Genomic DNA, 27,615 nt, shown 5'->3' on the forward strand with positions numbered 1-27,615 from the left:
TTACATGTGAAATCAAAAGAAAAATCAGCATAAATCAGATGAACATAGACATGCAGTGAAGTGCAAAGCATGCAACTGGGGGTGAAAATCACATTAGCCGTGGTTCTTAGTGCCCAGTGTTAGTAATTTAGTTGTGTGCGCACTTAATTTTGATACCTCATTTTTTGTCTTTTCTGTGTTGATTTGAAGAGACTGAAGTTCCTTCAACCTCATCAACAGTTCTTCATTTTCATTTATTAAAGCTTGTTGTTTGTTCTCTAGAGCTTGGGCAGCTGAAGCAACTTGAAGCTTTTCTTTTGTTAGAACATCAACCTCAAGGGAAAGCTTTTCATAATTACTAGCAATTAATTCATTCTCTTTTAAGATTTTGGCATTTGAGGCAATCAGATTCTCATGGGCAGAAACTAAATCTGATTTCTCTTTGCATAGTTTTTCCAGTTCTGACACGCTAATTTCATGGCCACTTCGAAGATCTTCCAAGGTTTTACAAACTAGATTATGAGAGTTCTGGAGTTCCATTTTTGACTTCGTTAGGGACTCTAATGCACACTTCAGTTCTTCATACTTGTCAGAGAGATCATTACTCTTGAGCTCTAAAAGCTCCCTTTCCTTAACAAGTGTGTGCAAACTATTTTCTGTATTTGCGATCTGTTCTAGAAGCTTATGCTTTTCACTTACAAGCTCTTTGTTCTGGAACAGAAACTGTTCTTTCTCCTCTATCGTGGTATCCATACTTTTTTGAAGATCTGCATTTTTCATCTCTAAAGACTGCTTTTCAGTTGCAAACATCTCTCTCTCTTCTATTAACCGCTGTTCAAAACTGTGAAAACTTACATTAAATTCCTTACATTTTTCATCCAAGATATTTTTATCTTTTATCAACAAATCCTTATCAGAACAACATTTGTTATACTCTTCTAACAATGATTTCTTTTCAAACAAAAGATTTTCATATTCCACCTGCAAATAAGATTTGTCTTGCACAGTTTGTTCCAACAACACTGAGAGATCGCCATTTGCTTTAGTCAATTCTTCAGCTTTCTGTGCTGCTTCAATGAGCTTGGCATTCATAGATTCAACTTCTCCAAAAAGACGTTTCTTCTCCTCAATTAACAATATGTTTGAAGAACTTGAAAGCTCACATTTATCTTTAAAGTTCGAAAGTTCATCAATAAGCAACTGCTCTTTAGATTCAAGTTCAGCACGCTTTGTTTCAAGTGAGATTTTCTCTTCAGTGACCAATTGTAGTTGTTTTTTCAAGCTAGACAACTGTAGACACGACGACTCATTCAGATTTTTTAAATTATCTATTTCTTTTTTCATTGCCAGCTCAGATTCGTCTATTAACGTCTGAAACCTAGCTGTAACCTCATCATTTTGTTTTACAAGGTCAGCATTTTCCGCTAACAGTTTCCTCTCCGACGCAAGTAGTTTTTCTTTTTCTTGCAGCAAACTGACACGCTCAGAGTCTGTAGCGCTACTACTGGTCTTGATCTCTTCCAGGCAGTTGGATAACCTCTCTTTAGAAATTTGAAGCTCTTCGTTATCTTTTATTGTCCTATCAAGTTGCTTTCTTACTCCAGCCATTTCTGCTGTCAATGTTTTATAATCAGAGCTTATTTTGTCTTTTTCCTGTTGGGTCTCACTTAATACAGCATTTAGTTCATTTTGCTTTACTAAAACGTGTTCTTTTTCAGCGGCCAGGTCTTTGTTCTGTTTCACAGATTCATCACGCTCTTCAGTTAAAATACTAACCGTGTTCTCTAGGTCTGTGATTTTTGTCAACATAGTTTGCCTTTTAATTTCAAGTCCAGATATTTTATTATTAAGGTTCATGAGGTCGCTCGCCATGCCTTCCTTTGACTCTGTAAGCATTTGGATGACGCCATCTCTCTCGTTGCTAATCAGAATGTTTTCCTCTGTGAGCCGCTTCTTCAACTCTTCCAGCACAAGCTTTTCCTTTTCTATCTTCGCACACATGATAAGCAAGGCATCTTTACTTTTCAGAAGTTCTACATTTTCTTTGACTGACTTGTCCAATTGTGTCTGTGCTGAATTTAGTTCTATTTCTATAGCATTATACTCAAGCTTTAACTTTTCTTTTTCTTGAAGTGCATTATCTAATAATCTATTTAGTTCACTTTGCTCAATCAGAAGATGTTCCTTTTCAGATTTCAGGTTGCTAGAGGTTTTAGTTAACATTTCCTTCTCTTCCGTTAAATCAGACACCTTGGCCAGATTAATTTCTTTTTCAGCTTTGAGATTATCCATTTCTCCTTCCAAGTTTCTGAGCTTACATGTCATGTCTTCTGTTCTTTTCTTAAGCATTTCAATAATTTCATCTTTTTCTTTGGCAAGAACATTTTTTTCTTCATTCAAAGTTTTCTGTTGCTCTTGAATTTCATGATTTTCAACCTCGAGTTCTGCACATTTTGCCACCATTGCTTCATTACTTCCCTGGAGATCTTTCAAAGTGGCACCCATTGTGGTCATTGAAGATTGCAGGTCTTCATTGTCAAACGTGACCTTCAAAAGTTCCTGCTTCACACTTTCCAAATCATACTGCAGCTTTTCTTTCTCGGAGGCTATGGTTTCACTGGCAATGTTTTGGGCATGTGATTTATTTTCAAGTTCTTTTTTTTCAGCAAAAAGGCAATTATGTTCAACATTAAGTTTTTCATTTACACAAAACAGCTGTCTGTGTTCCTTCTGTAACACTTCAAAGCTGGATTCAAGCTCTGCGAGCTTTGAGTGCAATGAATCCACCACTAGCTTTAAGTTATTTGCCTCTTGGGCCAGCAAGTCTTTCTCCATTTTCAATACCCTCATCTCTTCAGTTTTTAGTTCAAGCTCTTTTCTTGTAGATTCTAACACACAGATTAAAGACTACATGGACAAAGTTGGGAAGAAAGAAAAAAAATGAAATCAAGCGGACAAATGAAAATGTAGATAAAGCACAGGTACAGCAGTTATATGTATGCACGGACACATCTAACGGGTATTACAACCATTAACTGCTAATAATAACAACAGGGCTTAAAATGTCAAGTCTTATGCTACTAGCCAGGCCTTTCAAGTTACTCAGCCTGGCAAGTCATAGCATACTCACCAGGGCTCAATTTTCACTCGTCAATTACTAGTGGCAAGTGGATATTTCGAGCCCTGACAAGAATATTATAGTAATTAAATTGAAATCCCTCAAAAGTTTCCTGCTTAATGTCAGCTTTATATGTAATGCAGAGTATTAAAACTTGAGAATATCTTGTTAAATTGTAAGCTTGTTTGGGCAGGGCCATCTTCACCTACTGATCCTCTATGTCAACCATGTTCTGTTAGAATTCAGGGTTTGTCTTGTTTACTTATTGTATAAAACTGCAGAATATGTTGGTGCTATAGAAATAATTGTAAAATTGTATTTATAATAATTAAGGGTAGGAAGAATATAAGCTTACATGGCTTCAACATACAACAAAGCCATCTTGCAAATACAATATTAATAAAGAAAACAACACTGTAAATCTACTTCTGACCATTCCCTATAAATATTACTTATATTTTCTTAAGACAGGATGTGCCAGTTCATACATAATAAAGTGAAGCATTACACAATCTTAAACCAAGGGGTAAAAATGTGAGGCCCAAAGACAACAATAAAGTTGAAAATGTGAAGAATTAATAGTTATAAAATGAAAGTAGCATAAAGAAAATGTTAAATTTGACAAAAATAATATGAATCAAACATTGTGAGAGCTTTAATAAGTGGTGGCCATGCCTAAATATTATAAACATAATATTACATTTTGTGACACAAATGTTTTAGATGACAAACTAAAGCAAAAAGTCTGCATTAACATTCAAACACTTATGCAAAGGTTTTCCTGTTCAAAATACATTAACATGAATTTTCTCTGAGTTTCAATACTGATCACTGAACTACTATGCAATACTATATTAAACATTTTAAAAAGACGCTCACTGGGCTGATTTTGCACTATCACAGGTGCCTCAATCCAGGACCCTATTAAACCTTGCACTACAGAGTCCAAGGTAGAAGATTTCCCAAGCAAGTGGATTAATCTCATAAGAGCAGGTATTAGGTTGCTATAGTAGGACCTGCTAAAAAATTGGGTACATTGTTGCATGCTTGTACAATGTATGATCATATACTGCAACTAAACCCCCATTAGTTTTGCCTAGGTTAGGTGTTTAAAAAAAAAACAAAAAAACTATTAGATTCCATAAAATTTAAATTGATGTTTAGTGAACGAGTAAGTATGCTGGATCTTGCAGGTTACACATACACACACAGTTTCTGGATTCATTATTGTACCATTAGAATGCTCTACATTATCTAGCTGCTTATTCTTAGTAAGTATTCCTTATTCTGAACTGAAAAGCCTACACAAGCCAAGAATGAGCATGAATATAGGGGACCTCTAGCGTCAGGCTCAAACCGCCATGGATCCCAAGATGGCCACCTTTGTGGTTAGTGGCTCTGATATCTCAGACTACACTAGTGGCCCCCAAGCCGTTTCCCTTGCCATCAGACTCGGGCCCCAGTCACAATGGCGGTCCTGAAAGAACTGCTAGCGGGCCTTCAACACACGCTCCAAGCACAACAAACATGCACAACAAAAATAAAGATTTAACAATATATATATATATATATATATATATATATATTTGAATCAGGCCAACAGAGATCAAAAGAGAATTTCTGTGTAAATATACATACCATTAAAAAGAAAAAAAACACCACTTTTTTTTTTTAAATAATAACTTTAAAAAAAACACAAACTTATAATCAATAACTTGACAATATTTAAATATCACACAAGGCTGTCATGGCTTCACTACCTAATTTACAAGAATAGATCAGGAACAGGAAGACAGAAAGGAAGTATTACCGGGACCTTAGAATGGCGGGGTTTAACGAATGAAAGAGAGAAAACGTAACAGTGAAACTAGCCAATATCAGGATACTAGAAATACAGTAATACAATATAACTAGCCAGGCCAGGATTACAGAGGCCAAAAAAGTGACTAAACTAGCCAAAACACCAGAAAACCAGGGAATATATAAACGCACTGAATGAGGTGCCAAGAGGAAACCACAACTAGGGGGCTGAAAAATGTATTGATAGCCTGAGGTGGACCCCAATTTGAAGATAATTATAAAGTTTCTTCCTGGTGAGGTTGGATCCTTGAGGGATGTGTTAAGACAAGCAAATTAACCATTTAACAGCAGCTATACCATTGGCTATAAATGTTAAAACCTGAATATTTGTAAATTGGGAAATACTTGTCAACATCACTTGTAGCTGTGTGCATCCTGTAAGATAAAGATTATGTCAAGGTATTGACATAAGTAATAACAGGCCTACAAAAGGTGAGCGATAGCATTAGGTAAAAATGGTGGATACCCCTCTAGTGTAAAACAGGACAAGCAAGTAGCACAGATGCCAAATGTATCCATGCCAATGTTAATAACCACAACTGATGAGTCAGAAAGGCTGAACTGGCCAGTTTGTATATAAAATATATATTTTTTGTTTTCAAAGCAATTTTTATTTAAATTTGTTTTAGAGACTTAAGTAGAAGATGTCCAAAATCAATACTGCCCTTTTGTGCAGCTAAACCTGGTAGGGGACCATGACTAACGCATCATTCTAACATTGCTATACTATCTATAAAAATATAACAATTACTAAACATGTCTGAAAACATCCATTTTGCAACTACAAATTGTTTGGTTTGCAGCTTTACTTATATTTCCAGAATAAATAATGCAATTTTAAATGTACAATGTAAACAAAACATACCTTTGCCTGCTCTGCTTCCTGATTTAGCTCCTCGGCATGTGTTCTTTGTGCAGCTTCCAACAACTCATCTTTTGCCTGCAGATTTTGTTTTAGCTCAGCAACCAGTGTCTGGTGCTGGCTAACTAAGTCAGCTATTGATTTCTCATGCACCTTTTGTTGTTCTTTATTTTCATTCTGGCTTTTTTCAATTAACAATTTCTTGAAGAGAAACACAAAAAAAAACAAAAAAAAACACATTAGAAGTGTGTATATATATATTTATAAAAAAAAATGTATGCTTGAATGTAGCCTGTGTCATCCAAAAGTGAACCGTCCGCAATAATAGAGCTTTGGGTGCCAGAAAGCCACAGCTTTTGGTATCCTGAAAAGGTTTTGCTAAAAAAAAAAAAAGGGAGCAAAAATGCACTATAACCATTAAAGTAAGGTTAAGTGGTTATGGTACATACGGTGTCCTAACTATGGAACAGTTCGCTGTTTAGAGTCTTAAGAGAAATTGTTTTTTTTTTTTTTCCCCACAGAAAAACAAGTTAGAGGTAGGACCGATTTTAATATTTATTAGGAACACTAACCATGGGATCAGGAACACAAACATGTATTCCTGACTCTATAGTGTTAAAAACATTATCTAGCCCCCCATGCTTCGCTAAATATAGTAACATTTTACTTTTATTTCAGTCTCCTGCTGCTGGTTCTATAACTGATCTGCCTACTTGGCTGACATCATCAGAAGTTATGATCTCAGCCATTCATAAAGCTTTTCCATAAGAAAGCATTGGATTAGCCAAGACGGTCAAGGAGGCAGATCAGGAGCAGAGCCAGCACAAACTAAAAACAGCCCCTGGCCATTCATCATCTCCTCAGAAATTCTTGAATCAATGCATCTTAATAAGGAAAGTTTAGTGTCTCCGTGCAGAGGATGGAGACACTGAATGTCAGTGCTGCACACAATGCAGCACTGCCACAGGAAGCACTTCTAGGAGTCATCTGAGGAGTGGCCACTGGAGATATCCCTAGGCTGTAATGTAAGCACTGCATTTTCTCTGAAAAGAAGGAACTGATTATACTCTCCAGAACTAATAAAATAAGCTGTAGTTGTTCTGGTGACTTATAGTGTGCCTTTAATGTGTGTTGGGTGTGCTTCCTTAACAGATTAACATCATTGCTGGGGATTTTTAATTCAATTTGATTTTGGGATCTAGGTGAACAGTGACCCTACCATCTAGCACTGGCACCAACATTTAAGATTATTTTAGGAGAGCCTGCCACTAACTCATTCACTTTAAATTTTGTTGCATAGTAGAAAAAGGCCATTTTACGGCTAGGACTTTTTTATACTTTATAGTTGCCAAGTTTTCAGAAATCAAAAGTCATTCATTACTAATCACTAATTTGCTACATGTTAGATTCAGTTACTTTATTTTCAAAACCAAATAAGACAACTGGAAACACAACTTTTATTCTTCCATTAGAGCAGGGGTGTCCAAACTTTTTTCAAAGAGGGACAGATTTCATGAAGTGAGCATGCGTGAGGGCCGACCATTTTGCCTGACATTCTTTGAACCATTAAAATTGAATGCAAATTAACTATTTAATGCAAAGTTTATTGCAAACGGCATACTTTTAATTTTGTCACTTATTTTTCATATTCTGTCTCTTCTCTCAGTATCCTGCCCCTTCTCTCTTTATTGCTTCTTTCTTTGTCTAAAATCTCAGTATTCTGTCCCTTCTCTTTTTATTCAGTCTCAAATCTCAGTATGCCGCTCATGCTCTCTTTATTCCGTCTCAAATCTCAGTATGCCACCCCTTCTCTCTTTATTCCGTTACAAATATCAGTATTCGGTCTCTTCTCTCTTTATTCGGTCCCTTCTCTCTCTGTCCCAGTAGGGAGAAGGAACACGCCAAATCCTGCGACATCCAAGAGATCGTGAGAACACAGACTGAGGACATGCATTTCTGTGGCGTTCAAAGACTTAGAGGATCTTTGAAGGCCGCGTGACTGCACGTCCTCAGCGGCGCTTGGGGATTCACTGGGGGCCACAACATATATTTAACAAATTACCTATTAAGTATTATTAGTATTAAACTGGAACGCAGGTCGGAATTGGCCCAGCGGGCCGGACTTTGGACATGACTGCATAAGAAGGCATGAATCTACTATCATTTATTTAGAAGCTAGAACAGTATTGAGGTATTAAATAATGATTTTTATCACCAAAAAGCAATCCAAAACACACAAATAAAATACAATGTTTAAAAAAAGAGGGCAAACTAATTATTTGGTGTTACCATTTGTCATAAATTATTGTTTTTTTAATAGACTACTAACAGTCAATACAAGTTGTCCGACCAATATATGGTCCAACCAATGACTGTTTTAAAAGAGTCACTATACCATGCATTGTTGTGTTAACATTTTTCTTACCAGTTCTGCTATCTGAGAATCCATCTTCTTCATCTCAGCATGGTGGGATTCCTGAGTTTCCTCAGAGGAACGTTTAGCTTCAGATTTGCATTGATCAATGGTGTCTTTTAGCTTTATCACACTTTCTTTGGCTAAAGAGAGTTCAGCTTGTAGCTCTTCCAAGTTCCTGAAAATTTAAAACAAGCACAATTCAAAAACATAAAACGATTCTGTGATACTACATATAGTATGTATTTGAATTATAGAATAAAACCCCTAAAGGGGCACACTAAGCACCAAAACTATTTCATTTTAATGAAGTGGTTTTGGAGCAGAAAGTGCCTACTTTTTTTTAACCCCTTAAAGCGGCACTGTCATGCCGAACTTACCTTTCCTCAATCTCTTCCTCTTCTCCCCCTCTCTCAGGATCTGTTCTTCTTTTCTTCCTGTCTTCTTTAGTTTTCTTTAAAACCATAAGACAAAGTAGGGACTCTTTGTCTTATGGGATTCCTCCGCTTGACCAGCTCTGACCAGCGGAGGAGCAAAGTGTGCTTCATTTCCGCTGGTCAGAGCAATTTTCCCATGATCCCTAGCTTTCCTCCCTGTTCCCACAATGCTTCCTGTCAGTATTGCCGAACGTCCTGTCACTTAGACAGAACGCCGGCAAAACTGCCGAATTGCATCCTAACAGAATGAGAAGAGTGTCTCCATTCGTGTTAGGATGCAATTCGGTACTTTGATCGTATCGGAATTTCATTCTAATGAATGAAACTCCGATCCTATTCATTGCCGCGGCTGCATCTTGCAGCCGCTTAGTAGATAACTCCCTAATTCCCACGGTATTAGGGAGCTATCTACTAAAAGGCTGAAAGACCTGAATTGGTCTTTCAGCCAACTTTACTAATACTAAGTAAAGATGACTTAGTATTAGTAAATAATATGCCCCTACTCGCTATACCGCGAGTAGGGGCATGTCTAGTAAGCAGTGAGCAGCCTGTGGCTGCTCACTGTAAAAAAACAAACAAAAAAAAAAAACTAATAAACACCCCCCCTCCCCTGCGCGGGGGTTAAAGATTGGGGGGGGGGGGGACCTACTGTCTTCCCTCCCCGGCCCCCACCCCTGAGCGGTGGGTGGGGGCCCTAATAAAACAATAAGGGGGGACCTATTGTCCTCCCCCCTGGCCCCCACCCATGCGCGGTGGGTGGGGACCCTAATAAAACAATAAGGGGGGGGGACCTACTGTCCTCCCCCCCGGCCCCCACCCCTGAGCGGTGGGTGGGGGCTCTAATAAAACAATAAGGGGGGGGGGACCTACTGTCCTCCCCCCCTGGCCCCCACCCCTGCGCGGTGGGTGGGGGCCCTAATAAAACAATAAGGGGGGGGGACCTCCTGTCCTCCCCCCCGGCCCCCACCCCTGAGCGGTGGGTGGGGGCCCTAATAAAACAATAAGGGGGGGGGACCTATTGTCCTTCCCCCCCTGGCCCCCACCCCTGCGCGGTGGGTGGGGGCCCTAATAAAAACAATAAGGGGGGGGGGGACCTACTGTCCTCCCCCCCGGCCCCCACCCCTGAGCGGTGGGTGGGGGCCCTAATAAAACAATAAGGGGGGGGACCTATTGTCCTCCCCCCCCCTGGCCCCCACCCCTGCGCGGTGGGTGGGGGCCCTAATAAAACAATAAGGGGGGGGACACCTACTGTCCTCCCCCCCTAGCCCCCACCCCTGCGCGGTGGGTGGGGGCCCTAAATGAACCCCCCCCCCATCAAGGTGACTAGGGGTCCCAAGCCCCTAGTCACCCCCCACCCAAAACATTCTGTCCCCTACCTACCCCCCTCACCCTAAAAATAGTGAGGGGGGAATAAAATAACTAACCTGTAAAAAAAAAAAAAATTAAACTTGCCATTTGACGTCTTCTTTTTTCTAAATTCTTCTTACTTCAGCCCCCCAAAAGGCCAAATAAAAATCCATAAACCCGTCGCACTTTAAAAAAAAAAAAAAAAAAAAAAAAAAAACCGAGCGCAAACAAAAATTAATCCATCTTCACCCATGGAGGGCACGCCGCGTACTGAGCTCCGCAGGGCGGGTCACGGCTTATAAAGCCTTGCCCCGCCCTGCAATTAGGCTTAGAACACAATGATTGGTTGGTTTAAGCCAATCAGAGTGCTCTGTGTCATTTTACACAGCGTGGGAAAATTCAAAAGAACTTTCCCACGCTGTGTAAAATGACAGATCACTGTGATTGGATGGTTTTCAAACCATCCAATCACAGTGCTCTGTGTCATTTTACAAGCGTGGGAAAGTTCTTTTGAATTTTCCCACGCTGTGTAAAATGACACAGAGCACTCTGATTGGCTTAAACCAACCAATCATTGTGTTCTAAGCCTAATTGCAGGGCGGGGCAAGGCTTTATAAGCCTTGACCCGCCCTGCAGAGCTCAGTACGCGGCGTGCCCTCCATGGGTGAAGATGGATTAATTTTTGTTTGCGCTCGGTTTTTTTTTTTTGGTTTTTTTAAAGTGCGACGGGTTTATGGATTTTTATTTGGCCTTTTGGGGGGCTGAAGTAAGAAGAATTTAGAAAAAAGAAGACGTCAAATGGTAAGTTTAATTTTTTTTTTTTTTTACAGGTTAGTTATTTTATTCCCCCCTCAATATTTTTAGGGTGAGGGGGGTAGGTAGGGGATAGAATGTTTTGGGTGGGGGGTGACTAGGGGCTTGGGACCCCTAGTCACCTTGATGGGAGGGGGTTCATTTAGGGCCCCCACCCACCGTGCAGGGGTGGGGGCTAGGGGGGGAGGACAGTAGGTCCCCCCCCCTTATTGTTTTATTAGGGCCCCCACCCACCGCGCAGGGGTGGGGGCCAGGGGGGGGAGGACAGTAGGTCCCCCCCCCTTATTGTTTTATTAGGGCCCCCACCCACCGCGCAGGGGTGGGGGCCAGGGGGGGAGGACAGTAGGTCCCCCCCCCTTATTGTTTTATTAGGGCCCCCACCCACCGCGCAGGGGTGGGGGCCGGGGGGGAGGACAATAGGTCCCCCCCCCTTATTGTATTATTAGGGCCCCCACCCACCGCGCAGGGGTGGGGGCCAGGGGGGGAGGACAGTAGGTCCCCCCCCCTTATTGTTTTATTAGGGCCCCCACCCACCGCGCAGGGGTGGGGGCCAGGGGGGGAGGACAGTAGGTCCCCCCCCTTATTGTTTTATTAGGGCCCCCACCCACCGCGCAGGGGTGGGGGCCGGGGGGGGAGGACAATAGGTCCCCCCCCCTTATTGTCTTATTAAGGCCCCCACCCACCGCGCAGGGGTGGGGGCCAGGGGGGGAGGACAATAGGTCCCCCCCCCTTATTGTTTTATTAGGGCCCCCACCCACCGCGCAGGGGTGGGGGCCAGGGGGGGGGACCTTATTGTTTTATTAGGGCCCCCACCCACCGTGCAGGGGTGGGGGCCGGGGGGGGACAGTAGGTCCCCCCCTTATTACCATTTTGTTTTGTTTTTTACAGTGAGCAGCCACAGGCTGCTCACTGTTTAGTGGACATGCCCCTACTCGCGGTATAGCGAGTAGGGGTATTGGGGAGATTTTAATCTCCCTTGTGCTATTATGGGGGTCATATTGACCCCCATAGAGTGAGGGGGGGACCTGGGGGGCTTATGAAGTGGTGGGGAGCACTGCTCCCTGCCGCTTCTGTCTTTACATATTACAAGGAGGGAGCTGCACGCCGGTAGCTCCCTCCTTGTAATAAACCGAACAAACAAACGAACACTGATACACAGTGTTAGTTTGTTCGTCTGATTTTTTCTATTCATTCATTCGTCTGTCTGATGAATGAATGAATAGATGAAATTCCCGTTCGCATGTCCAGATGTTTCACTGGGCATGTGCGGGAATCTCACAGTCTGTGTAGTGTGGGTAGATGACGTGTCCCACAGGGACTTCACCTACCCACACAAAGATGGCGGCGCCCTGAATAAAGATCGGGGCAGAAGATAAAGAATTAAAAAGAGGTAATGTGGGGGGCTTAGGGGCATTTGGGGGTGACTAGGGGGTCGATTGGATGTAGTGGAGGCGGGAGGGGGGTTAAAAAAAAAAACGGGATTCGGCATGACAGTGCCGCTTTAAAGACTGAGCCAAATGTACGTTTTGATCAAAATAAAACGTAAACAAAACTTGAAATTCACGCTATATGTCTGTTCAACCGTAATTCGCCTCTTTCATATTAAGTGCACCCACACTTATTATATATAATTTTATTCAGGAGAAATAGGGCTTTCATTTAACATCAAATATTTAGCTATGAAACGATTTAATATGAAGAAGACAAAAAATTTGAGAAATTAAGAAATGTGTTTTTTTTTTTTTTTTTAGTTCTGCATGACATTTTAACTGTGAATGTAATAATAATGTTTGCTTTTACTGCAATAAAATACACATATTTGTATTCAGCGATGTCTCACGTGTAAAACAGTACCCCCTATGTACAGGTTTTATGGTGTTTTGGAAAGTAACAGGGTCAAATATAGCATGTTACATTTTTCTGTTTTTTCACATTGAAATTCGCCTGATTGGTTACGTTACCCCCATTATGGCATACCATTTGCAAGAGTAGACAACCCAAGGTATTGCAAATGGGGTATGTCCAGTCTTTTTTAGAAGCCACTTAGTCACAAACACTGGCCAAAGGTAGCGTTAATATTTGTTTGTGTATAAAAAATGCAAAAAAAATTATTTGAACGCCAATTTTGGCCAGTGTTTGTGACTAAGTGGCTATTAAAAAAAGACTGGATAGGTCAGGTAAATGATGCACAGGCACCCGGCAATCCATCTGATCTAAAAAAAAAAAAAATGTGATTCATCAGACCAGGCAACCTTCTTCCATGGTCCAGTTCTTGTCTCCAAAGAAGGTGCTTTCAGTAGTGGACAGGGGTCACCATAAACACTGACTGGTTTGCAGGTGCGCAGCCCCATATGCAGCAAACTGTGATGAACTGTGTGTTCTGACACGGTGCTTTCTATCAAGGCAAGCATTACGTTTTTCAGCAATTTGAGTTAAAGTAGCTTTTGTGTGTAATCGGACCAGACAGGCTAGACTTTGTTCCCCACGTGCATCAATGAGCGCTGGGTGCTCATGACCCTGACGCTGGTTCACCTAAATGGTGGGTTTTTACTATATTTACTATAGGGTCTGGAATTCATGTTTGTGTTCCTGACCCTATGGTGATCCTTTAACAAAATAATTAATGTTATTCAAAAACAAACTAGTAAAAAATAAAATAAAAAATTAGATATCATATTTCACGTTAAAACGTAAGAGAATCTGGTTCTCAACGTGAGGATACAATACATGTCCCTCTCTAACAGATGTGCTTACCTTTAATTAAATGAGGACATATTACCAAAACGAACTTCCAGAAAAATGTCTGCTTAGTTTTTTTCTTTTTTTATCCACGGTTATTGTGTTCTCATATGCGCTCCATCAGCCTTCACTGTCTACCCCCCACATTCTGAACACCGAACAGTTAGTAGATAAACCACTATCCTGGTTCCACACACCAAATAGGTATTTATTAATTTATTATATGTAGCTGTCCCCAAACAGTAGATCCAAAACTTTGGTTAGCTATCGAGTTCAGTATATAGGGAAGACAGAGTGAAGGCAGAAGGAACGTATTTTAGGCATGTTTGTAGCTAAACTGATCTAAATAAAAGTATTACCTCAAAAAAAACAAACCAGAAAGCATAGATCATCACAGCTTGTAACACCCATAACTGCTCTCAGATTTGTTTAAAAGAGGGATACTTGAATATGGAAGTTATTAGAGATATTTGTTTTTATTGCCCTATAGGGTAAATACGTTTTATTGACTGGAGTATGTAGACTTCCATCAGGATTCTTAGCAGTTAATGTCCTGTTTGCATTTTATTTCAACACTTTAAGCTCTGAATTACAGTGAGAAAGTTGCCTCACTCTGAAGGTTTAAAAAAGCAGGTAAGTGTGTTTTTCTTTTCATATTTACCTGCTTCTTCTATCTTGTGCTTTCAAAACCCACTGCAGTGGGAACACAGATCTTATCAGTGTCCTATCCCTAGGAATGCTGCAAAAGTGCATTTGGCATGCCTGAAAAATTTACACATGTGCACTTGAAAGATCTCTTCATCTTTAAACATCCTGATACGGGAAGAATAGAGGGAGTCTGACTGATCAGTGTGATTCAATCAGCGCAGTTTCCGGTGACTGGTTTCTTTCTACTGCTGCTGTACAATGATGCCCTGTTTCTGTCATTAGTGGACTGGTCTGAAACTAAAATGGGTAGGAAAGAAGTGGGGTGAAGAAACTCCCCTAGCGGAGAGGCATGCCCAACAATACAATCTGACCAGGCTTATAGTAACTTTATAAACATTTACTATATACTTTTTAAAGTTTTTCACTCATTATTTTGGTTTGTATATTAGTTTAAAAGTATTTGCTGGTTTAAAAAAAAAAAAAATTGTCGGGGGGCGGAGCAGAGCAGCCAAGCAGAGCAGACATGCAGAGTCCCAGTCCATGATCACAATGAACTATATGGGGGGGAGTGAAAGCCCAAGAAACTCAGCACGTCCCTCTCCGGGTCAGCTCAAAAGTGCAGGGGACACCCGGGTGACCAACCTGATACCAGACACAAGCGGATCGACAACCGGGTGCTACTGAGGCCTGCTGAGGCTCGAGGGGGGAGGGGACGGCTGCTCTTCCCACTCACGGCCTCAAGTACGGACTCTACCGCACTCTTTCATCCTATACCCTCCCCCCCCCCCTTTGGACAGGTGGGGGATATCCCGGTCCACGCTGGTCGACTGGAGCAACCTGCCTAGCCTCAGCCCGACACACTTAGCAACACTACAAAGACGCTTCTCCCTCATGGCGCTCTCAAGATGACGGCAGCTTACCTACCTGCGAAATCGAGCCTGCCTCCAAGTCAACAGCCCCATCCTGGTAATACTGCGGATTCCCTGCACCGCCTGGAACCAATATTCATGTGCTTCTGGGAGAAGCTGCGGAGGCGTGCTCAGGATGCACAAACGGACCAGCAAGGGATGTGCTAGACCGCAAACAGCGGGGAGAGAAGGGGCTATCCTCGGGCACAGCACCAACACACTCATCTTCTGTCAACCTTTGGTGCCCACCCGGGCTGAAGGCCACAAGGGCTCGGGCCCAGAGGCATCACCCACACAAGCAGAGGCGCACGCAACGCAAGACCACCAGGCCCTCCGGCATTCCCACATGAGGAGGTAACGCGGACTCTAGCAAAGACATTTGTGTGCCTAATTCAGCTTGGAAGTAGACATGATGCTTTTCACAGCTTTTAGAGCCTACATACATTTTACCTTAGCAGACTCACCATAGCTCTGTACTCTGCTTTTATGTGTTTAGCTGAACTCATTCAGTACGCTTAGCTTAAGCACGGACTATAGTTTAACTTGCTACGTTAAAGTCTGTACACCTTCTAAGAGCCAGCACTAGTAATGTGTTTTTCTCACTTGAGTAATTAATCTATGTACCTAGCGTGTTCCATAATATTAGCCTCTTTAAAGTCTCTATATAATTTATGCTACGGGAACTGTCCCACTTAAGCCTGTACTCACATGACTTTAAATCCTTATGTCAGCATTTTCAATCTGTCTAGTACCGACTATCTGCTTATATAGCGGACACAGAGACTTCTCTTGAGACTATTATACTTTATAATATAAAATGTGCACCGTTAATGTATGACTAACACATGTTTATAAATGTTGAATTGATAGGCAAGCAACTGCTGTTGTGGCACTGCATGCCTCTTGTTTTTCACAAGCACAATAAAATAAAGAAAGAAAGAAAAAAAAAAAGATTGTCAAGTGATGCTTGCCTAAGTAAGTACCTAGTAAAAAAATAAAAATAAAAAAGCTATCTAGGAAAGGCAAGAATGTAGGCAGGCAAATTAATACAATTAATAAAGCCTTATGGCTTTACATTTGAACACAGAGCAATACAATTAAATACCTCTCTCTAGATTTTAGTTGTTCATTTAATTTGGTAAGTTGAATAGAGCTATCTCCTGAAGACTGAATCATTTCAGATATCTGATCTTCCAGTTTTGCTTTTGCAGACAACAAGTGTCGTTCTTTTTCTTCGTTCTCTTTCACCTTCTTCTCCAGAACTGCCAAAAAAAACAAAACATAAAACGGCACAAATTAATGCCCAACTATAATAAATAGTAGCATGGCATATTTCTTTGGAAATTTCGACACATTCTACCGAACAACTTTGAGGAAAATAAAGTTCATGTTGCCATTTCCTAAGGAGCATAAGGTATAATGTATATTTGTTGTGCAAGCTTATAAAATAGATTTTTTTTAAACAATGCAAACCTTGTTGAGATTTTTGTTATTTTCAGGATATGAGAGGTCACAATGTGGGCCCAGGAGACCTCCCTACACTACTGTGTTATAAATAAGTATTTATATATAATGCTACTGTTATTTTAAGAACATAGAGCACTTATTTGTTTAGCCTATGGAGTTTCCCTCTTTGTTTTGAAGGGCTGGGAGTTTTGAACTATTTTATAATTTTGCTTTAAAGGAACACTGTAGGGTCAGGAACACAAACATGTATTCCTGATCCTATAGTGTTAAAAACCATGCTAGCCCCTCTTGCCACACTTAAATAACTAGAAAACCTTACTTCCGCCATTGTGCAGCACTGATCCCGGAAGCACCTCATGTCGCGTCTGAGTGACTGCCACTGGAGGTGTCCCTAGGCAGTAATGCAAACACTTTTTTTTCTCTGAACTGGCATTGTTTATGGCAAAAAGCCTGCAGGGACTGACTATAGATACCAGAACAACTGCATGAAGCTGTAGTTGTTCTGGTGACTATAGTGTCTCTTTAAGTGGGACCTCAAGGATACCACAGTCTGCTAACCTGCTAGCAGTCCACAAACCTCTCAGATTAAAAACGATATACCAAAATAATTTTGTAAAGATAGTATATGGATTATAAAAGTGTTAGATCTAATAAATCCCATACCAAGATGACAGCTACACTTTTAGCACACTGTTGCATAAATGGACAGGTTGAATTTATAATTTATTCCTTACAAATAGTAGGTCAATTGATCATGCAAAACACTCGCTAGTAGGTAGTGATTTGAAGAGGTTATAATTATCCACAACTCACCTTGCAACGTGTTTCTAAGTACATTTTCTTCTTCATTTGAGCTATTAATGCGCTTTTTCTAAAGAAATAAAATAAATGTTACATTTTCCATACCAGCATTCAAAAAAATAATCTCCAATACCATACATTTAATACAAGAAAAGCTATGAATTAATGTTCTATAAATAAATAAAATATGTTCTTACCAATTCTTCTATTTCCTTTTCAAAGGAGACTTTGGTCTCAACCACTGAACTTAAATTGCTCTCGAGGGCAGCAAGTTTTTCATCACGCTCCAGCAACTCTTTAGTTAAGTCACTGGACTAATGAAGTTATGTAAATAAAAAAATAAAGTAAACATAATAACAGAATAAAATAATGTTAAAATGTTAAAACAAAATATTAAAATAAATGAATATGAAAGAAAAAAAAAAGAAGTAGTACAGATGAAGATATGATTGTCTTTACAAACTATAGAATAAGATAACCTTAATATGTATATGCACAGAAAAAAAATAGCTTAGGTAAGACAACTGACTAAATAAAACCAAAATCCTAAATGCAAATTTATTGTATAATATCTATTAAAAATAAAAAATGGTGAGAAAAAAAATTAACCAAAAAATCCAGAAGCAGCAAAAGTGAAATAAGGTCAACTTACTGAAAGCATGTTAAGTCATTAAAGCATAACATGTTTCGCATCACATAGGGTCCGTACTCATAAGCAATTTTTTTTTTTCTGTGCATGTATGTTTTCTTTAGTTGGAGTTCTGAGCTGCTGCTTAATCACCATGGGGTGTGGGGTTACCCATTATATGTATTCTTTGGATGGATATATATATTTTATTACTATTATTTTTTATTATTATTATTTGCGCAATGTAATATGTGGGCTCTAGACATTTATAAAGGAGTTAATAGCTAGCAAAAGATTGTTGTTGTGTAAATAAGCCAGTTTCCAAAGGGTTTTAAAAAAACAACTACCCAAAAAGGATCTATTTTAACCCCTTAAGGACACATGACATGTCTGACATGTCATGATTCCCTTTTATTCCAGAAGGTTGGTCCTTAAGGGGTTAATGGGTTAAAAAGGAAGAACAAAAAGGCATCTGTGGGTATACTCCTGTTGATCTTAATCCACACAGGACAGCAGATTACAACTGGCATTACAACAAAGCCAAGCAATCCATAACTTTGTCAGTACTGGAATGGTGTCCAACACAACATTCTGCTTAAGTACTTGGGGGGAAAAAACGGGTAAAAAAAAAAAAGTTATATGGTTTGGTAAGAATATTTACTACTTAGAGAGAAAAATGGCATTATACTGCAAACAGAATTCCCATTACGCATTTCATACACCACTAGATTTAATTCTAGATTTAAGCTGTGCATATCCATGGGGAGAGTAGGATGATGGGGGTCTGTGAAATGTTATAGTACCTCATCCTTAAAGGAGCACTAACTTTAAAATTGATTTACTTTTAACGTTAGGTGTGTTCTTTGCTATCTTTAGAGTCTCTGAAAGGGCAATATTTTAGGTTGTCCCTTTAAAAATTTCAGAAGTGTAGTGTGGCAACTTGCTCCATTGCACTATATATAACAGGAAGAAAACATTCAAGTAAAGACTTAAAATAAAAAAAAATAAAAAGTAAAAAAATAAAAAAAAAAAATAAATAAAAAAATTTGAACCAAAAAAAAAGTGAAGATGTATATGGACTCTACAAACCTTGCTGGTTTCAGAAATCTTTTCAGATTCAAGATTTTTAATTTGTGATTCTGCTGCCTCGAGTTTCTCCTTAAGATTTAAAATCTCCAACCTGCACTCAGACTCTACTTTCTGCACTGTATCAAGATTCAAAAGTCTCTTCTCCGTCTCTTTCACTTGAGCTGTTAACTTATCAATGGTATGACTCTGATCTCTGCATTGATCTTGCAGAGCCTCTAGCTCCTTTACCTTAACTTCAGTGTCATGGAGTTTATTTAATGCATCTTCCATCTCTATTAGATGCTGTTCTTCTGCAGCCTCCAACTTGGATTTCAAGGTTTCAAGTTCGGATTCTCTTGCTTCACTCAATTCTTGGAGTTTAGTCTTCAAATGTTCCATTTCTTTTAAGTGTTCAGTCCGCTCTGCATCTTGTTTAGATTTAAGCTGCTCTGTGTCTTTCTGATGTTCTAATTTTTGATTTTCTATTTGAGCCTTAAGTTCAATTAAAGCAGAGGTGTCTGTGCTTGGACCTTTATTAACGGAAATAGTGAGCTCTTCCATTGCTTTCTGATGTGAACTGACTGCAGATACCAATTTGGACTTCCAAAGTTCTATTACATCTGCATTTTCTTTATCCGCATGGTTAAGCTTTACTTTCAATGTCTCATTCTCCTTGGATATCTTTTCCACAGAGGTTTTGAGGGTTCCAATCTCTTTTTCGCTGTTTACTTCTACCTTTTTTAGCTTCTCTTTGAGAGCAGAATGTTCTAGCTCATGTTCCTTGGTCATTACAGCAATGCTTTCTTGCAAAGAATTGACTTCTTGCAAAAGTGAAAGTGATGTGTCCACATCACCAGTCTGCTTACTACACTCTACTAATCTTTGTCTAAGGTCCACTACTTCTTTGGCTTTCATAGCCAAATCTTTTTCCAACTCCATTATGCGAGATTTCTCAGAAACTGTTGCCACCTACAATCGAAAAATGTTATATGGAGACACAAATAACAAAACATCATTAGTGTGGGCTCATGGAGTTACTATTGTGTCTCATCCATAGAAAATACTCTAAACTCTAAATACCAAAATAGACCCAAAGCAATACTAAACTCATTAATAAAACATTGATATAATGGGAAAATAGAATGCACTTGTGTGATCTTTAAAAGGAGGAAAATGTATTCAAAGTCTACTAAGTTATGCTTTATAATCGTAAAAGGGAAAAAAATATTCAAAGTTATGCTTTATAAGAAATGGTCTTGTATATAATAATTAAAAAAAAAACTTCAACTTTAGAATGACAATATCTTTAAGTTTCCTTGTTAGTAGATTTTTCAGTAAAAATATAAATTCTATATGTAAAAAAAATTAGCACACCACTATGATCACTATAGGAGTTATAATAGTACACATCTGGCACATAAATGGTAAATATACATCTCATAGAGAGCATCATGCAAATAAATACCTATTTTTCCTCATTAACCTATGGCACTACTAATATTAGCACCTCCTCTGACAGCAGAAAGTATAGTAAAAAGAACTCTGAATATATTATAAATAAAAACTGCCCCTGCCTATTAGCCAATCTTTTCAACCTGTTGCAGCATTTAGGAAATATTCTGCTTTAGCAGGCCAAGATTGTATTGCATACCTTTTATTATATACTTGCAGGTCACCATTATCGTAGACTGTCAAGGTTTCAGTCTCTTTACTCTGAAGCAAACAGTAAACACGCAAGACTTGCTTTTTGGGTGTACTGGCCTTAATTCTCTGCTTGAAGAGATAGCAATGGCACATAGGATGCATAACAGAGAAGTCTGCCAATTGTTTAAATCACTATATTCAAGTTTGCTTTCATGGCCGCTTATTTTGATTTTCCCCATCTCAATTAAGTGCATCAGTAGTTTAGATAACACACTAGTCTTAAGTTCTCTTCTTTTCGCTACCACTGTTTAGTAACATTTGGGCTTTTTAAAAACAAATAGGTCACATATAGGTGGTTATTGGTGTGCATCTCGATATATGTTTTAGATGTCCATTGTCTGCATTTTATAAAAGAATGCTGCTAATGGTTATGACGACTGCATCAAGTCTGCCTGAATACTATATCCCTGAAGACAGAGACCATTACCCATGGTAAAATAACCTTTCCCCTTGGTGGCTAATGGATGTCAAGCTCCGAGCACAACAATTGTTTAAAAGCCTGATTCTAAGTCTATGTTGACACCTGCTCCTAACAAGGTATGTAGCATGGAGTACAGGTAACCATGCATTTCAGGATATAAATGGTCTTCTTTTAGACAGTGGAAGGCATTTAATTATTTTGAATACTCTTCTTTGTAAGTATCGGCATAGAAGACTAAAATAGCCTTTCTGTAGGAGCTGAGTGAAGACACAGCTTTAGATGATGTGAACAATATACACTCTCCGCATTAGCTGACATGACAGTACAAAGACCTGTGTGCCAAATAATAGCTGTATGTGAGTTGGTGTTAAGACACCGCCTTAGTATATGTCCACTATAAACACTGCAAATAAACTGATGTGAGGACACAAGCACAGTTCGTGGGATGGATTAAAACTCTTAGTAAAATTTGGCATGAAAAATAACTGCAGTGATCAACATAATCTGTGTATGTGCTGGAAGGAAGATACACCCCAGTTCCAACAAAAGCACCTCTGTAAGTACCCATTATTGACTGATGTTTTTTTTAGCTTTCTGCTTATAAAGATGTTAAAGAATCACAACCTGCACAATTTTGCTTTTACACAGTAGTCCTCAAGCCATATCTGTGTTTCAGAGTGAATTTTAGAAATATAATAAGACACCATAGATTAGTTGGTATTCCTAAACCTGTCCAGGTTCCCCTCCCACAAGAGGGAAGGCGGTCTGATATCCAAAATGGATATTGGTAGTTATTTATAGCTGGTAATGATACATTTTGCACAAAAATGTAAAAAGTTGCAGGTGCACAATGGAATAGTCGTTGAATACTTGTAGATCCATTAGTCTTTGCATAATTCCTATGGTTCCTCTTAATATTCTGTCACTACTGTCTGAACGGTGTGCTCCAAACTGGAGTGGACATAACAATTTAAAAAGTAATACTGGATTAAAACATTCGTGTAAGAATTTCTCTCAGTACAGAAGGTTAATTTCGAATACTTTATTGGCTAAATATTCTTGTAGTTTGCAGTCTTCAATGTCTATTAGAAATACAAAGGGAAGAGTCTGCGCTCAATAACAAAAAAAAAAAAAAAATAAAATAAAAAATCAAAAAAAAAGCTGCAACCCTAATTAGGGAATCCCACAAAACCCTAAAAATAAACTGGGAATGAAACAACGGGGGGAAAGGGCTGCGCTAAAAATAAGATACAGTAAAATACAGTACAGTGTAAACCAGACCAAATGGTCACAATCTGTTAACAACGGAAAGCGTAGGTCTCTTGAACCAGGTGAAAAAATTGTCTATGGAAAAATATATATATCTTTGAAGAGAGTCTTTGCAGATAAAAAGAGTATACAATGTAAAAAATGGTAAAAATAAATAAAAAATGAATCAAAAATGAATGAATGAATAAATTAGTCTCACTGATATAGCTTGATGGGATATCTGTACAGTCCTCAGGAGTTGATCCGTCCGGGTAGTAGGATAATCCGTATATGTGGAGACAAAATAGGAGACACGACAAACTGCCAATAGTGAAGAATTGCGGCTCCAAAGGTGAAGTGAGAAAATAATATGATAATACACTCACATTTGTGGGAGCTTTGGACCAGCTCTGGACTTATAGGCGTTGCAGCGGTATGATCCCCGCTACCAGGATGTACTGGAGAAGACGTCTGGCGATCCAACCTTGGTACTCCGGAATGTATAGAAAACAACAATAGTGCTCTCAGTAGGCAGGGTATGTGAAATAACAGTAAATAAAAATTATACTTACAAATATAGAGCAGGAAATACTGCTCTATTAATAGGGCACTGGTGGAATAATCCCCACCTGGGATTTCTTTGGATCAGGATCCGAGTGTAAAAGGTAAAAATAGTAGTGGTTGTAAAATAGAATAATATAATAATGATAAGAAGTATATATATATATATATAAAAAGGAAAAATAAAATTATGGAACTATATATATATATATAAAAAAGGAAAAATAAAATGTAGAACTGCCAGGATTAATAAAAATAGTGGTCAAATAAAGAAGGAATTGGTCCTATAGAGAAGGTAACCAAAATCACTTTTAATATTAAAATACACAATTTAAAACCATTAACGCGTTTCACCTAAACAGGCTTTTTCAAAATGGTAATATAGCATTATACCTGGCAAGATACAGTTTATATAAGACAATGTAAATTGTTAAAATTTGCGCCAAAGAATGATTGGCCAATCAAAAAACACTTAGGTTAAAACACTGTTATGCCCTAAATAAGTTGAAAACAAATGTGCATATAAATAGTCATAAGTAGTATATACATAAAGGAACACAGGAATATAAAAAACGAAGCTTATAACATAACTTTAAGATTATTGAACTTGTGTCACATGACCGGACTTAGGGTGTATGGGAAACGTAGTATCCGAGCGCTATGCGCGTGAGGTATAAGCCCCTCCCCGTGAAAACTTAACTCCGCCGGCACTACTATAGAGCTAAGCCTCATGGGGCTTGTAGTAGTGCCGGTCAGGTGTGCGCACGCACGGGGGGGCGGAGACCGGGAGGCAGCTCGCTCAGTGAATTACCAGCGAGCTGCTTACTCAAGGGCACGGACGGGTGCCTGTGAGATTCAAAATACTAGACGGCGAAAAAAGCCGTCAGAAGGGAAATATATAAAGGGAAGGGGAGAGGAATTGATGGCAATGGGTAAAATGAAATAAAATAAAATAAAATAAAATAAAATAGAATAAAATGAAGTGAATGTCATAGTTATAATACTTAGGATAAAACTGGTGACAATGGAAGAATAAAAAGTTAATCAAAGTATAACCAATTGATGTTAGAAATATAAAAATGGAATAGAAAGTAAAGCAGTATATTCATAAAAAATTATGCAGATCAAAGTCTGCATTTAGACCCTGAGGTGAGAGGGTCTGTAGTTTGTAGACCCACTCCATTTCTGTTCTTCCTAAGACATTTTTGATATCTCCCCCTCTCCAGGGTAAAGTGCATTTTTTTATCCCCATACATTTTAACATTTTAGGATCTTTGTTATGGTTAATAAAATGTTTGGATACTGTATGATTTAAGTATCCATTTTTGATGTTTCTACAATGTTCGCTCAGCCTGATTTTCAGGCACCTTGTGGTCATTCCAACGTACTGGAAGCCACAAGGGCATTCGAGCAAATAAATTACATTTTTGGTATTACAAGTAATAAACTCTTTAATATTATACACAGTGTTAGTCTTATTTGAAACAAACTGAGTCACCTTAGATGCAACTGTGGGATCTGTAGTTTTGCATACAATGCATGTTTTACATTTGTAGAACCCTTTAGTTTGCGGAAAGAAGGATACAGGATTTTTCTGTGCAATAGTTTTAGTAAAATTCGTAGTTAAGATTGTTCTAAAATTGGGAGCTCCTCTAAAAACTATATTTGGTTTTTCGGGAATAATTTTGTTAAGTTTGTCGTCTTGTTTTAAAATATGCCAGTGTTTTTTAATGATTTTTTTAATTTCACTGCTTTTGTTATTGTAGTTAAAAGTTATAGGGAGGGATATAGATTCGTTTGTATTTTTTGTTTTGTATGTTAAAAGTTCACTCCTATTTTTGTGTTTGATCAAGTTAATATTTTCTAATAAGTCGGTCTCTGAGTAATTTTTTTCGATAAATTTATCTTTTAAAATATTTGCTTGCTCATTAAAATCATCTAATTCGGTACAATTTCTGCGTAGCCTCAAAAATTGGCTTCTGGGAGCACTGTCGAGCCAGGGTTTGTAATGGCAGCTGTTTCTGTCAATTGCTGTATTTACGCAGACTTTTTTGAAAAAGGTTTTAGTATGGATCTGCCCGTTATTGACAAATATATTTAAATCTAAAAAGTTAATTTGTACTTTACTAAATTCATGGGTTAAAATTATGCCTCTATCATTTTTGTTAAGATCATGAATAAAAGAAATAAGACTATCTTCGGATCCGTTCCAAATAAAAAACAGGTCATCAATATATCTAAAATATGAGACCAGGTTTGCCCTTAGCCTATCTCCATCGTATATAGCTGAGGACTCCCAGTCTGCCATAAATAAATTGGCATAGCTAGGGGCAAACCTGGTACCCATAGCGGTTCCTCTTTTTTGGAGATAAAACGAGTCAAGGAACCAGAAATAGTTGTTTTTTAAAATAATATTAATACCGTCTAGTATAAAATCAATTTGTATTTCTGAGATCCTTTTTTCTTTTGTTAAAATGTTTTTTATCGCTTGACAACCTATATTGTGTGGTATGATTGTATATAATGATTGCACATCACAAGTTACTAAAATAAAATTTGGGTCCCATTTAAAATGACTTAAAAAGTTTAAAAGAGACATAGAATCTTGTAAGTAGGATTTCATTTGTTTGACAGCAGGTTGAAGAAGAGTGTCTAAATATTGAGAAAGATTACAGAGGACAGAACCTATACCCGATACTATTGGTCTCCCTGGGGGTTGGTTCATGTTTTTATGTATCTTGGGGAGAAAATAAATGACTGGAATAATTGGAAATTTCTTGTTTAAAAAGTTGTACTCTTGTTTAGTTATAATGTCTTGGGCCTGTCCTCTATTTAAAAAATCACATAAAATATTTTTAATAGTTGTAGTGGGGTCTGTTTTGAGTTTTTCATAAACATCAGTGTCATTAAGTTGTCTATGTGCTTCCTCAATATACATAGTGCTTGATAAAATAACCAGGCCACCTCCTTTGTCTGCCGGTTTTATTACAATGTCATTGTCGTCTTGTAGTTCTTTAAGTGCTTTTTTTTCTGCATTTGTCAAATTGTGTGTGTCAAATTTGTTTGTTTGTATTTTGTCGAGATCTTTAGTGACCATTTTTTCAAATACTGTGAGTGGTGCTGATTTCATAAAAGCAGGATAAAATTTAGATTTTTCTTTGAAATGTGTATTGATGATATGATTGTCTTAAGAGGGGGAAGGGCATGAGGTAGGAATATGTGCAGTCTTATCAATAAAAAATCGTTTTAGGGTGGCCTTCCTAACAAATTTGTTGACATCAATAAAAGCTTCAAAGGGTTTAAAAGGATTGGTAGGGGCAAATTTAAGTCCTTTTCTTAAAACCGATAGTTGGGCAATAGTGAGAGTTTTTTGAGAGAGGTTAAAAATTCCATTGGATTCTTCACTTTGGGGAATTATTGTCTTTCTAATCTTTCTCTCTTGTTCACGTCTACCACTTCTTCGTCCTCTAGGCTTAGTGTTCGTTTTTGAGATCTTGACTGGTGAGGTGTTGGAATGAATGTGCTGGGGTGGGTGCGAATTTCTAAAAAATGATCCTCATTTTCAAATTCGGAATCGATGGACAATAATTGGTATCGGTTGTGATGGTGGGGGATAGTGGGTGATATGGGATGTTCGTTGCGTTCATTTATATATCTAGATCTTTGGGGTTTAGGTGAGAGTGGTCTTCTATGGGAGTAGGTGGTGTGATGATGTGGTCTGGATGGTGAAGGGTAGGATTGTCTGTGAGAATAAAGCGTTTTGGCTTTGGTGTACGGTAGTGATGAAGGGCCTGGATAGGAATTATATTTGTGTGGTCGCTGTTTGTAAGGTGAATGTAAAGGTTGTCTGGTGGCATAATTTTGGTATTGTCGTGGATGGTGATCATAGTGGCGAGTGGTGGTATTGTGTTTGTTGGTTGTTTGTGAAGGTTTCTCTGTCCCTACATAGTGACTGCTTGTTTGGAGATGGTCTTTTTGGACATGGTTGTATGTGGTATGCCTTTTATTAAGATGATATGTTCGTACTTGCTTGTTTGAATAGTCTGTCTTATCTCTAATGTACTTCTTGATTTTAATGTGTTTGGTGTCTGTTTCAACCTTTTCGATTTTACTCTGAATTAGTATACAATTTTGGTTATATGCTTGGGTTTCTGTGAATGGCATAAGCTTGTCCCTGAGATTATTAATTTCGGAATCTAATATTGATAATTTTTTACTTTTTTTAATTATCAGTGTTTCCATTAGACCAAGAGTGCATGATTCTAATTTGTTATTCCATTCCTCCATGAATTCAAGATCATCTTGGTCGGAGGTCGGTAATTTGAGTAATCTTAACCCTCTTGGTGTAATTCTTTCATCGATGTATTTTTTCAGAGTGGCTATTTCCCATTTAAGTTTAATCTCAGAAGTAAGGGATCTTTCCAATTTAATAAACAATTCTTGTTGGCTTAAGCTTGGAATATTAATTGGAATTGGGCTGGTAATTTCTGTGTCAAATACATTTTCCACATCAATAATGTAATTGTTTCTGAACTCAAAAATAGACATAATAAGGTAGTTAGAAAGCAGCTGACTCTAGAGGGAATTACACAA

The 27,615-nt window shown here is 38.5% G+C and overlaps 1 protein-coding gene across 9 annotated transcripts in view; it reads right to left on the reverse strand.

Annotated features, from left to right (window-relative positions):
• Positions 1–27,615, reverse strand: part of CLIP1 (CAP-Gly domain containing linker protein 1) — a 118,857-nt gene that overhangs the window by 31,693 nt on the left and 59,549 nt on the right. For 7 of the 9 annotated variants that reach the window (XM_063454283.1, XM_063454280.1, XM_063454277.1 and 4 more), the window contains 7 exons: positions 19,110–20,057; positions 17,590–17,706; positions 17,405–17,462; positions 16,230–16,386; positions 8,245–8,410; positions 5,823–6,020; positions 157–2,886 (listed from right to left, as the gene is read on the reverse strand). In XM_063454283.1, coding sequence (XP_063310353.1) covers positions 157–2,886; positions 5,823–6,020; positions 8,245–8,410; positions 16,230–16,386; positions 17,405–17,462; positions 17,590–17,706; positions 19,110–20,057 — 4,374 coding nt within the window. The remainder of the gene's footprint in view (positions 1–156; positions 2,887–5,822; positions 6,021–8,244; positions 8,411–16,229; positions 16,387–17,404; positions 17,463–17,589; positions 17,707–19,109; positions 20,058–27,615) is intronic. The other 2 variants (XM_063454281.1, XM_063454282.1) reach the window with 2 other exon arrangements.

This window comes from Pelobates fuscus, chromosome 5 (assembly GCF_036172605.1).
Source record: "Pelobates fuscus isolate aPelFus1 chromosome 5, aPelFus1.pri, whole genome shotgun sequence".
NCBI classification, from domain to species: Eukaryota; Metazoa; Chordata; class Amphibia; order Anura; family Pelobatidae; genus Pelobates; species Pelobates fuscus.